General features: G+C 40.3%; 1 protein-coding gene across 1 annotated transcript in view; it reads left to right on the forward strand.

Annotated features, from left to right (window-relative positions):
* The first annotated feature begins 4404 nt into the window (after positions 1-4404).
* The window catches only part of mapk15 (mitogen-activated protein kinase 15), a 31572-nt gene continuing 21729 nt past the window's right edge, over positions 4405-14247 (forward strand). Inside the window, exon 1 of the mRNA XM_060942102.1 lies at positions 4405-4788. Coding sequence (XP_060798085.1) covers positions 4720-4788 — 69 coding nt within the window. The 5' untranslated portion in view covers positions 4405-4719. The remainder of the gene's footprint in view (positions 4789-14247) is intronic.

Genomic DNA, 14247 nt, shown 5'->3' on the forward strand with positions numbered 1-14247 from the left:
CTAGGCATGGAATGAACAAGTTGGCGACATTTTGCAACATCAATCTTTTTCCATTCTTCAATAATGACCTCTTTTAGTGACTGGATGCTGGATGGAGATCCTGATCTGAACCCAGTCGAACAGCTATGGGGAATTCTGAAGAGACAAATTGAGCATCACTCTGCATCCAGCATCCAGTCACTAAAAGAGGTCATTGTTGAAGAATGGAAAAAGATTGATGTTGCAAAATGTCGCCCACTTGTTCATTCCATGCCTAGAAGACTTGGTGCTGTCATTAAAAATCATGGAAGCCATACAAAGTACAACCCCGATTCCAAAAAAGTTGGGACAAAGTACAAATTGTAAATAAAAACGGAATGCAATAATTTACAAATCTCAAAAACTGATATTGTATTCACAATAGAACATAGACAACATATCAGATGTCGAAAGTGAGACATTTTGAAATTTCATACCAAGTATTGGCTCATTTGAAATTTCATGACAGCAACACATCTCAAAAAAGTTGGGACAGGGGCAATAAGAGACTGGAAAAGTTAAAGGTACAAAAAAGGAACAGCTGGAGGACCAAATTGCAACTCATTAGGTCAATTGGCAATAGGTCATTAACATGACTGGGTATAAAAAGAGCATCTTGGAGTGGCAGCGGCTCTCAGAAGTAAAGATGGGAAGAGGATCACCAATCCCCCTAATTCTGCGCCGACAAATAGTGGAGCAATATCAGAAAGGAGTTCGACAGTGTAAAATTGCAAAGAGTTTGAACATATCATCATCTACAGTGCATAATATCATCAAAAGATTCAGAGAATCTGGAAGAATCTCTGTGCGTAAGGGTCAAGGCCGGAAAACCATACCGGGTGCCCGTGATCTTCGGGCCCTTAGACGGCACTGCATCACATACAGGCATGCTTCTGTATTGGAAATCACAAAATGGGCTCAGGAATATTTCCAGAGAACATTATCTGTGAACACAATTCACCGTGCCATCCGCCGTTACCAGCTAAAACTCTATAGTTCAAAGAAGAAGCCGTATCTAAACATGATCCAGAAGCGCAGATGTCTTCTCAGGGCCAAGGCTCATTTAAAATGGACTGTGGCAAAGTGGAAAACTGTTCTGTGGTCAGGCGAATCAAAATGTGAAGTTCTTTATGGAAATCAGGGACGCCGTGTCATTTGGACTAAAGAGGAGAAGGACGACCCAAGTTGTTATCAGCGCTCAGTTCAGAAGCCTGCATCTCTGATGGTATGGGGTTGCATTAGTGCGTGTGGCATGGGCAGCTTACACATCTGGAAAGACACCATCAATGCTGAAAGGTATATCCAGGTTCTAGAGCAACATATGCTCCCATCCAGACGACGTCTCTTTCAGGGAAGACCTTGCATTTTCCAACATGACAATGCCAAACCACATACTGCATCAATTACAGCATCATGGCTGCGTAGAAGAAGGGTCCGGGTACTGAACTGGCCAGCCTGCAGTCCAGATCTTTCACCCATAGAAAACATTTGGCGCATCATAAAACGGAAGATATGACAAAAAAGACCTAAGACAGTTGAGCAACTAGAATCCTACTTTAGACAAGAATGGGTTAACATTCCTATCCCTAAACTTGAGCAACTTGTCTCCTCAGTCCCCAGATGTTTACAGACTGTTGTAAAGAGAAAAGGGGATGTCTCACAGTGGTAAACATGGCCTTGTCCCAACTTTTTTGAGATGTGTTGTTGTCATGAAATTTAACATCACCTAATTTTTCTCTTTAAATGATGCACTTTCTCAGTTTAAACATTTGATATGTCATCTATGTTCTATTCTGAATAAAATATGGAATTCAGAAACTTCCACATCATTGCATTCCGTTTTTATTTACGACTTGTATTTTGTCCCAACTTTTTTGGAATCGGGGTTGTACTAGATGTAGTAGTTTTTGTTGTGGGGTGTACTCACTTTTGCACCACCCTAATTTGAGTAAAACTGAAAAAATGTGTAATCTAAGTTATATTATTAATCTTACTTTCACGTTATAAGTTAAACAGATGTTATATTAAACTTTGTCTTGTCAACATTTTGGAAATTGTGTTCATTGCGATGTTGTTTAAAATTTTACTTTTCAAAGGGGGTGTACTCATTTACGCTAAGCACTGTATAAAGAAATAAACTACAAATTTAGGGATAAAAAATTAACAAATTTGCATAAATTAACAGGTTTGCAGATATAGTTAATATAAGTGTATTACAAAGGTGGTATTGCACGTGTAAGTATTGCACAGGTATTATTACCAGTATTACCCAGATAGTATTGCGCAAGTAAGTCGCTATACTCCACAAGAGCCATTTTAACCATGTGTAGCTAGCAGTTCGCTGTAAAGTACTGATGCTGATAGTCAGTGCATACAGTATACGTTCAGAGGGGTTTCTATGGATGTAGAAGTGATCTGAACAGTATTGTTGATTATTGTGAGGAGTGTCTGGTGCTGTGCTTGGTGAGGTGTTCAGCACCAGACACTCCTCACAATATCTGCAATAACAGAACAAAAGCGTGGAGGTAATGGATGCACACCACCATCTTGCTACTACTGTACTACTACAATGCCTTCCATTCATGATGTATCCTTGATTATGACAGGAGTTTACTAGCTGGAACCAAGGTTCAAAGTACCTGTTCCTTGTTGGTCAAAGAGCACTGTTAGTCCCAGTGAAGGGAAACTGTAGTGCTTCAGAATAGAAAGAGCACAACTTTATTCATCACACACTTGTGAAATTCCTCTCTGCATTTAACCCATCTGAAGCACACACGTGAGCAATGAGCACACACACATACCCAGAGCAGTGGGCAGCCATGCTAACAGCGCCCGGGGAGCAGTTAGGGGTTAGGTGCCTCGGCACGGTGGTGAAGTGGCTAGTATGGTCGCCTAACAGCAAGAAGATTCTGGGTTCGAACCCAGTGGCCGGCAAGGGCCTTTCTGTGTGGAGTTTAGATATTCTCCCCGCGTCTGCGTGGGTTTGCTCCGGTTTCCCCTACAGTCCAAAGACATGCAGGTTAGGTTAATATGGGACGGCCTTGGGCTGAGGTGCCCTTGAGCGAGGCACCTAACTCCCAACTGCTCCCCGGGCGCTGTTAGCATGGCTGCCCACTGCTCTGGGTGTGTGTGTCTCTGTTCACTGCTTCAGATGGGGTAAATGCAGAAAGGAAATTTCACAAGTGTGTGATGAACAGGGATGAGCGAGTACAGCATTATCTGTATCCGTCCTCGGAGTGGGCGGTGCCTAACCCGGAAGTGGGCGGGATTTAACTCGGAAGTGGATCTGGTTGTCTTGAAATGGGCGGGGCTTTAACCAGTATGTTATTTTAAGCATGCAATTGATACTGTATGGGTTGATCAGAAATTGTTATATTTATTGCTGATTAGAAAGCTATTTACAGGACAGCAATCAGCATTGAGCTTCAGATCAATGGTTTTGATCACGATAGCAAACGAACTATTTACAGAACAAGTTTTGCAACAATGAATACAACACATGCGGTTGCAATTATGAAATGAAATGTAATGAACAAGAGTTTTCATACTCAACATAACTTTCTTTTTTTAACATTTAATTTTTTTATGATCAGTGTGATTTTTTTTAATTTCCACACCAGGGGTGTGTGTGTGTGTGTGTGTGTGTGTGTGTGTGTGTGTAGCTTAATTTGTACAGTAATATTATTTATACCACTACTACCTAGAAAGTGTCAGACACTCAGTGCGTGAAGTAAAATAAAACTGTTTAGAGCCAACTGACGGTTTAAAAAACAAAACTCCGACGACCGGCAGAGAGAGAGAGAGAGAGACAGAGAGCTGTTCTGCTGGTGTGTGTAGGGAAGGGGCACTGTGACGCTGTGTGAGGATTTTTATTCAGTCCAAGCACAGATATTGACTTGTATTACTCGTATAATACTCGTACTCGGCAAAAATGCTTTATCCGTACCGGATACTCGTTTCAGCCGAGTATCCGGCTCAACTCTAGTGATGAATAAAGTTTTTCTTTTGCTCGAGGACACCTCAGTCCATGGCCGTCCCATATTAACATAACCACGTCTTTCAACTGTAGGGGAAACCGGAGCACCCAGAGGAAACCCATGCAGACACGGGGGAACATCCAAACTCCACACAGAAAGGCCCTCGTCGGCCGCTAGGCTCGAACCCAGAACCTTCTTGCTGTGAGGTGACCGTGTTAACCACTTACACCCTGTGCAATTGTGTGTTTGCAATTTTGTGGCAACAGTTTGGAGAAGGTATGGGTGTGATGGTCAGGTGTCCACAAACTTTTGGAAATGTAATAGTGTTGCGGTTCCTTTAAGAAACCGCCCCTTTCCAGCTGCACGCGTCTCCATGGCAACGTCTATAAACCGAAGCCGTGATGAGCAAGTCCGGGTGAAAGAGAGTGAAAGTGCAGGATGTTTTACTTTATTTCAGCTTCCGCCGACTGCACAATGTCAGTCAAATAAAAAAAAAGTAATGTCGACAGAAGTGTAAAGCTGTTTGAACTGAAGAATAACTTTACAGAGTCCTTCCAAGCTGCAGGAGAGAGGGAGCTGAAGCTGGCGAGATAAGAGTTAACCAGTCGGAACAGGCTGGAGAGGAGGCAGCTCGGTCAGGACATCCATCAGGCGGCGACTACAGGGTGCTTTCTGGTGTAAACACAATTGTTTTCACAGCATAAGAAGAAAAAGAAGTGAGAGAATGAACCTGACGGAAGTGGAAGAGCACATCACAGGGAAATATGAAATCAAGAGGAGACTCGGGAAAGGGGTAAGAAACAAGTGCTTTAAAGGTGGAATGGGCGATTTTTTTACATTTCTCATTTCTACAAATAACCTCGAAAATATTTAGAGCATGATCAGAAGTATCGATTGAACCCTCAACCTTAGCACAAGTGTACTAAATGGCTGAAAAAACCCGTTTGGAACACTGACTTCCGGCCCGGAACGCTGCTTTGAGTTTGGATGAGCTTCCTGTCAGTCCTTTTATGGACACTCTACAGGATCTGTGGTGGTCTGTAGGCAGGGGTGGGGTGGGGTATCAGACACCCCTCACAGGTGCGTGCAGAGGCCTCAACTCTCCCGCTTTAGGGAACATTTAGAAAATCCTCCCGACCTCCCGCTCTTACTACACATGATTAGTTAAAGAAATATACAACCCCGATTCCAAAAAAGTTGGGACAAAATACAAATCGTAAATAAAAACGGAATGCAATGATGTGGAAGTTTCAGAATTCCATATTTTATTCAGAATAGAACATAGATGGCATATCAAATGCTTAAACTGAGAAAATGTATCATTTAAAGAGAAAAATGAGGTGATTTTAAATTTCATGACAACAACACATCTCAAAAAAGTTGGGACAAGGCCATGTTTACCACTGTGAGACATCCCCTTTTCTCTTTACAACAGTCTGTAAACGTCTGGGGACTGAGGAGACAAGTTGCTCAAGTTTAGGGATAGGAATGTTAACCCATTCTTGTCTAATGTAGGATTCTACTTGCTCAACTGTCTTAGGTCTTTTTTGTCCTACCTTCCGTTTTATGATGCGCCAAATGTTTTCTATGGGTGAAAGATCTGGACTGCAGGCTGGCCAGTTCAGTACCCGGACCCTTCTTCTACGCAGCCATGATGCTGTAATTGATGCAGTATGTGGTTTGGCATTGTCATGTTGGAAAATGCAAGGTCTTCCCTGAAAGAGACGTCGTCTGGATGGGAGCATATGTTGCTCTAGAACCTGGATATACCTTTCAGCATTGATGGTGTCTTTCCAGATGTGTAAGCTGCCCATGCCACACGCACTAATGCAACCCCATACCATCAGAGATGCAGGCTTCTGAACTGAGCACTGATAACAACTTGGGTCGTCCTTCTCCTCTTTAGTCCGAATGACACGGCGTCCCTGATTTCCATAAAGAACTTCAAATTTTGATTCATCTGACCACAGAACAGTTTTCCACTTTGCCACAGTCCATTTTAAATGAGCCTTGGCCCAGAGAAGACGTCTGCGCTTCTGGATCGTGTTTAGATACGGCTTCTTCTTTGAACTATAGAGTTTTAGCTGGCAACGGCGGATGGCACGGTGAATTGTGTTCACAGATAATGTTCTCTGGAAATATTCCTGAGCCCATTTTGTGATTTCCAATACAGAAGCATGCCTGTATGTGATGCAGTGCCATCTAAGGGCCCGAAGATCATGGGCACCCGGTATGGTTTTCCGGCCTTGACCCTTACGCACAGAGATTCTTCCAGATTCTCTGAATCTTTTGATGATATTATGCACTGTAGATGATGATATGTTCAAACTCTTTGCAATTTTACACTGTTGAACTCCTTTCTGATATTGCTCCACTATTTGTCAGCGCAGAATTAGGGGGATTGGTGATCCTCTTCCCATCTTTACTTCTGAGAGCCGCTGCCACTCCAAGATGCTCTTTTTATACCCAGTCATGTTAATGACCTATTGCCAATTGACCTAATGAGTTGCAATTTGGTCCTCCAGCTGTTCCTTTTTTGTACCTTTAACTTTTCCAGCCTCTTATTGCCCCTGTCCCAACTTTTTTGAGATGTGTTGCTGTCATGAAATTTCAAATGAGCCAATATTTGGCATGAAATTTCAAAATGTCTCACTTTCGACATTTGATATGTTGTCTATGTTCTACTGTGAATACAATATCAGTTTTTGAGATTTGTAAATTATTGCATTCCGTTTTTATTTACAATTTGTACTTTGTCCCAACATTTTTGGAATCTATGTTGTATAACTTGATACGTTTATGTTGACGAAAATTAATAGTTGACTTTCCGCTTTTCGTGTGTCTGACATTGTATGGGTGGACTCAAGTGTGTACCCCGCGGTGTATGCTGATTCCCCGGTCGGTACACCGATCAGCATAACGGGGGGGATTAGAGTGAATGCCGGAGGTATGCGCGCGCAGATCAAGCGTGCATATGAATCGAGCGGAATTTGGTACGCTGCGGGGTACACACTTGAGCCCACCCAATGTCTTAGCAGTTATCGATAAAGCATACAGATGGCGCTATTAATGATACGCGCGAGAGAACGAGAAAACCTGCGACACTCAACCATTTTGTTTGTTTTTTCGCGTCTGCATTTTGTCTGCATTTATCGCTTGCTCGTCTTTAACTTTATGTTCTTTTGAATGAGATAATGAAACGAAGTTCTGTTGGTGGAAATGGCGAAAGCCAAACTGCGAAGAAAAAATATCAGAAAATCACCAAGATAAAGTTCGGATCGCCTGTCACGATGGTTGCCAGGGACGAATGGTGGACTATTTTGGACGGCAGCAAGACGACCCTATATTTGACAGGGTTAGATCACCAGACCAGACGTTAGATTCTAACCAACTTGTCTGACTTTTTTTGTCTGACTTTTACTAACTTAGAATATTATTAGAAGAACATTATCATCAGAGGGTCTACCATTGGCAATTTATAATAGTCATTATTGTCATTAACATTGACTTTAGGCATATTAAAGTTTGGCCTATAGTCACTGGATTTATCTAGATCTGTTACTGTTAAAAAGATTTAATTGACACGCAATGTGGTGACTCATATATACACACACACACACCATTATATACGGTACACACATGTGTGTATATATATATAAAACTTGCCTTCGCGCCTATGGTGCTCAAACTTGTCTCCCTCCAAGCTACTCGCAGAGAGGGAGAATCTCCCTCTTTGCAGTTTCCCAAGTTGGAGCCTCTGTGCGTGCATCAAAATTTGTGGCATGAATTTAAAGAAGGCCCAGAAGGGTGTGATCCGCAGGTGTCCACAAACTTTTGACCTTTATACTGTAGTGCAGAGGTGGACAGTAATGAAGTACATTTACTTGAGTACTGTACTTAAGTACACTTTTTGAGTATCTGTACTTTACTTGAGTTTTATTTTTTTTGGAAACTTATTCACTACATTTGAAAGGCAAATATTGTTCTTTTCACTCCACTACATTTCTGTCAAGGTCCTCATTACTATGAAGCAGCTTTGAAAGTGGATGGTTTTTTCTTTTCTTTTCTAAAACGTGATTGGTTTTTTCGCAGGTGACACTGAGACAGCCGATCAGTAATCACTAGGGTCACGTCACGTCCATAGACTGTCGGTGATTTCTCAGTAGCGTTATTTGAACACGATCAGTTGATGGCGGAATGGAAGGAGGCGGTTCTTCTGGAGAATGCACGCACTTTACCTAGAACCCATGTTTCAGTTTTCTGAAAGTATTAAAGATTCGTTTTGTTTTAAATGTTTGCTTTGTTTGCCGAAAACGAACCACATCACGGCCTACAAAAACTCGCCGTCCGACCTGCGGAAGCATATTGAGGTGTATAAACGTTTTATTCCAAGAGAAAGCTTGTAGTGAAGTTGTCTGTGCTTTTAGAGCTAGCAATAACATTGCAATAGCTATGCAGTCTGATTAGTCAAACGACTTTCTATGGATTCACCCGCCAAGTTGCCATCGCCTTGTCCACGGCTAACGTTAACACATAGCTAGTTCACTTGGACACTGTTAGTTAGCATGTAAAAACAGAGCTACGCTAACATGAATAACTCTGACTAATCTGAAGTCCTTTCAGAAATGTTTTAGCATAATCTTGCCAAATAAACAGAATGTAGAAGTCTTTCTTTTCTAGTCACATTAGCTACCCAATATGATTTTGAGTTTGAAAAGAGTTTGCTAGCATGTCAGCTGGAGCTTCATTGACTAGCTAGCTTAATATTAAACCACCATGATGGCACAGCATGCGTTTATTTTGTGAATTCACATTTCTGTCTTTGGTAACGGCATTCCGTTTTGTAAGCGTTGTGACAATAATACAACGATGCGCTGACAGAAAATGTACTTTTAATACTTAAGTATTTTTAAAAGCAAGTATTTCAGTACTTTAACTTAAGTAAACATTTGGCTGTACAACTTTCAATTGTATCGGAGTAACTTTTGACCAGTGGGATCTGTACTTTGATTTGATTTGATTTATTTTTTTGGATTCACAAACATAAAAAAAAATCCAAAGGATGACATGTTAAAGTGACAACACTTATTTCCAACATGGTCCTTGATGTTAGGACATACAAAAAAACACATAACACAAACTTGACAGACAAAAAAAAAACCCACATCATAAAAACAAATAAATATCACAACTCTGCTAAGTACAATCTCAACTATTTTATCATGGATCAGTTACTCTGTTCCATAGAAAGATTTTTCCCTGACTTCTAAAAGCCCTTCTAATGTTTAAAACTTTAATGGAAAGAGGCAGGCTATTCCATGCCATAACACCAGTATCGTAAAATGTGTTTTTAGCTGCGTTATTGACTCTGGGCACTATACAAGAGCAAATACTTGCCCTAGTGTAATGATCATGCTGTGTCTGTACCATTTCTATATGAGAGTGTAGGTAATTGGGAGCATGTCCATGAATAACATTAAACATGTGATTTAGCTTCAGCTGCTCAACTCTAAGCTATACTAGCAGCAATCCTACCCTTTTAAATTCGGTGCTACCAATGTGAGTACGAGAGGATGCATTTAATAGATACCGTATAACGTTATTTTGCATTACCTGCATTTTATATGTAAGTTTAGCTGATAAACAAGAATACCAAGCAGAACATGCATAATCAAAATGGCACTGAATCAATGACAAAACAAGAAGCTTCTTGACAGAGAAAGCAAAATTCTTTGTCCTACGAAACAAAAATGTGAGTTTACTGGCACTCTTGGATAATGTTTTGGTAGCAATAGAGTCACAAGTTAGTGACTGCTCTAATGTTAACCCCAGGTATGTAACTCTTTCTTGAGACACTATTTCAGTACCATTACACATAACCTTCAGTGCATTTGCTTTTGATAACTTTTTCTTTGTTCCAAATAAAATGGATTCTGTTTTACCCAGATATATTGAAAGCTTATTGTCAATAAGCCACTCACTAACCCTCTGTAACTCCTTCCCAAGAGTATTTTCAATCTCACAAACATCACTCCCAGCGATAAGTAATGCAGAATCATCAGCATATAAAAGAAGCTTACATTTGACTGCAGCTGGCATATCATTTATATAAACCAAAAATAAAAGGGGGCCCAAAATAGAACCCTGGGGCACCCCACATGTAATGCCCAAGGGATCTGATACCGTCCCCTCAACATCACAGACTTGAGTTCTACCATTAAGATACGATGTAAACCATCTAACAGCAGTAGGTCTAAAACCCAGACACTGTAGTTTTAATAACAGTATTGCATGATTTACCGTATCAAAGGCTTTCTGCAAGTCAAGTAGTATCATACCAACATACTTTCCTTCATCAAGATTCTGCCGAATGTAATCAAATAAGTGGATGAAACAGGTTTCAGTGGAGTAAGCTGCTCTAAACCCAGATTGAAACTCATATAGCAGGTTTTGTTTAACCAAAAACTCCTCCACCTGCTCAAACACAAGACGCTCAAACACCTTTGAGATGGCTGTCAGAATTGATACTGGCCTATAATTGCCAACATCCGATCTGCTGTTTTTCTTAAAAAGGGGAACAACCCTAGCCCTCTTAATTTCACTTGGAAAAATACCCTGGCTTACGGATAGATTTATTATATGGGTGAGTACACTTACAATTGCACTGGCACTGTCTTTCAGAAATTTGGATGGAATAAGGTCCAGTCCAGTGGCTTTATTTATAGGCAATGCAGATAGACATGACCTCACCCTTGCCTCTGAGACAGGGCTCAACTCAAAAGTGTTAGAAGTAGCATGTTTACCTTCATAAAAGGAATTTAAAAAGGTTTGGTTGTATCTGCCTGATGCAACAGGCAACTTATCAACCAAACGGGCTGCAACGGTTGTAAAAAATGTGTTAAACTGACAAGCAGCCTGCTGTTTGTCAAAGCATAACTTATCCTCAATGACTAGCCCAATGTTGCCAGGCTTTGATTTTGATTTACCTGTAGAGCTCATGTCACTGAGCATTTTCCATAACTTTTTTGGCCGATGTGAGTTTGCAACAATAGCATCAGCATAAAACTCAGACTTTGTTTTCTGTACCTTGTAACTCGCTTGATTTCTCAAATAAATATATTTATCATAATCAGTAGGTGACTTGGATTTCTTGAACTTTTTAAACCAGCCATCACGTTGTCTAATAAGATCCAGAACTTTGACTTAAGTAATGAAGTTGGGTACTTTGTCCACCTCTGCTGTAGTGTATTATTTTCTGTCTCAGCTGCCCAAAGTCAGTATAACCTATAAACAGTTCATCCATTGCTAAGTAGTGAACGTAACACAAGGGTTAACTCTTGCCTTGTGCATTTTCCTTTTCCTCAGCACACCTTGCCCAAGGGCTTAATAATTAGCAGATCTGGGGACAGCAACCTCTGTCAACTACAGAAAAGCTAAAAACATATTACAGTCATTACTATTTTGCAGTTTCCATGACGTATAAGGAGGGGTCGCTTTTATTATAAAAGCACATAAGAACGTAAAAAGATTTGCTCCTGTTATTCTGTGCTGTGTGCATGATATGAGGGAACTGGGTTTACAATTATATTTATGGCTGTAGTGTTTGATATTTAACAATTATTCGCCGAAGACAGAGTGAATATTGGTGAATAATATCTGAGGCGAAGTCGAGGTTCTTATTCACCGATATTCACTGAGCATGAGGCAGATAATTGTCGTAGTAGAAATACACAGGTGATTATTTTTTTTCTAAAAATTGGCTTAAGAAATAATTTATTTCAAACTTTATTTGAAACTATTTCAAAACGTCATGCAAGTGTAATAAAGGTGTGGCACAGACTTGTCACTTATCTATGTCGACTCACGTAAAATACTTTGTTTCGAAAAAGATAAAATAAATCACAATTCCACCTTACCGATGAATAGTTTTAGACCAAACTTTGTAGCATCTTTAGTGCTTTTATTTGTATAAATAATAATCATAATTTGTAATTCTTCCTCACTAACAGTGACAAAGCGATTGGCAGCTATTTTGCTGAGTCGCTCGAAGTGTTTATTGAGAAATGGCCTGAATTGCTCAGCCAATCTGCACGTGTGATTTTCTATAATCACCTCCGTATTTATACTATGTGAGATACTCTTTTATAAAGAATAGAAAGAAGAAAACATAATGCAGTGACATACTTCAGATGGAAAGTTATTGTTGTTGTTAAAGCATATACGCAGAGCCATGGCCTCACTTTTGTTTATAAATGTCTTGAGACCTCAAGAATGGCGCAGGAATAGTTTTAAGCGTTAACAATAAATCTGATATAGTAATTTTTACGATTAAAGTGATTCATATAGGTAGCGGTCTGAGTGAATGACCTTGACAACCATAACGTCACAGCAGGAAGTCTATCGATCTCATCGCCATTTCCGCTATACTAAACACAGAGCTGACTGCAACTTCGATCCTCCATTTTGAGCTAATTTATTGCCGTGCCACGTAGATGTGTTGCTGGCTGGTGCAGCAACATGACAGAAGGTGGATTTACATTGCATTCATGGCCCAAGAATGTTCAAACTGCAAAGATTTGGACGCGTTTTGCGAGAAGTTCACGGGCACATTGGGCGGCTATGAAGTGGTCTCTCCTCTGCTCTGCACATTTCACTGAAGACTCATACGAGACCTCTGATCTGTCGAGGAGTGTTGGCTATCAGCCCGTATTGAAAGAGGGTGCAGTACCAACAATTAGATAAAACTACAAGAAAAGGAAAGCATTTATTTACTTTATTTTTTAAAAGGAAAGTGAGTTCAGTTGCACCAGTTCTCCCGTGAGCCCAGGGTTGTTGGTAAAACCTGGAACGGAACAGGATGGGACATATCGCTCAGGCAGTGACCTCCCCGCAGTTGTTGCTAAAACTGGTGATGTTCCGTCCTGGGTTTTAGTAATTGCCTGAGCCAAGCAGTAATGGCGGAGTACTCAGTATGGAGAAAATAGAGAATAAGTGGAGCAGCCGTCTGATTTCTAAACTGGATATCGCTGCCATCTCGCCCTTACGTGGAAGAAGTGAATGAACAGAGAACTGAACAAACAACTGAAAGTCAGATTGTTTAAAAACAATTAGCCACGAGATCGACCTTCAAGAAGCGAGAACACGGACAGGTAAACTCCGACTCTCATTTGGATATAAGACAACAAAAACAACACCACTCGTTGTTTACCTGCATTTAGATTAATAAATGTAACTTGTATTGTGTGTTTAAGTTAGCGGTATAAGATTATTTAATTTGCTTCAGAATGTGATTGTCTCAGTTCATCTGATTTAATTAGCCTTTTACGTTTTATCAGTGAAAATGCATGCATTTTCCGAGGTTGCATAAGTTATAACACCTGTCCTGTTTTAATGAGAGTCAACCCACAATCAATGAAGTCAAATCAGTCTTAGTTGAGCAAGTTGGTAATGGCATTTCTTACTTTCACCATCAATTTTTATTTATATGACTTTGGTCTATAGCTGTAAAAGGCCTCGGCCTTAAAACCGATTCCTGCTGTGACGTCACACACTCAGGGCTGGCTGGCTCAGCGGGGCAACTCGAATGCCAACTTTGCGGTCGATTTTAACTCTCAAAAATATATATTTTAAATTCTCATTTATGCAGCATACAAGAGTCAAGGGTGGAGATACTATCCACTCAGAAATGTATTTTAAAATAAAGGTTCTGCGTATCTGCATTAAACTTCCATGTAATTAAGTTGAATACTTGGAAAGTCACAATTTTTTTTGTTATACTTGTCTGACAAATTGTATTTAATTCCATAATAATAATAATAATAATATTATTATTATTTGCATCTTCGATTAGGATTTGATTCAGGTTATCACATGCTTTCCAACAGATTCCCAGTTGCAGACCTGTTAATTGCAAACAAATTAATGTAATTAGACTTTGGAAATTAAACTGCATAAACGACATTAAAGGAGCAATCCAGCATTTTTCATCCTAATCTCTATCCTGCTAAGAGATTGTCAGGGAATTTCAGCCTGGATTGCTACAACACAGAAAACGACTGAGATTCTGTTTTATAATCTACGGCTGCTGGGCCATAGAAGGTTCACGCTGCATGCTGCACGCTACACGCTACACGTTCACATGAAGAACCGGACCCTGGGCCATTAAACTTCATGCTTGGATGTTCACGTGTTGCGTCTGTTCTACTTTGACCGAGTAATACAACAATAACCAACAATATGGACTCTTCGGATG

The sequence above is a fragment of the Neoarius graeffei genome, chromosome 16, assembly GCF_027579695.1.
Source record: "Neoarius graeffei isolate fNeoGra1 chromosome 16, fNeoGra1.pri, whole genome shotgun sequence".
In the NCBI taxonomy this organism is placed as follows: domain Eukaryota; kingdom Metazoa; phylum Chordata; class Actinopteri; order Siluriformes; family Ariidae; genus Neoarius; species Neoarius graeffei.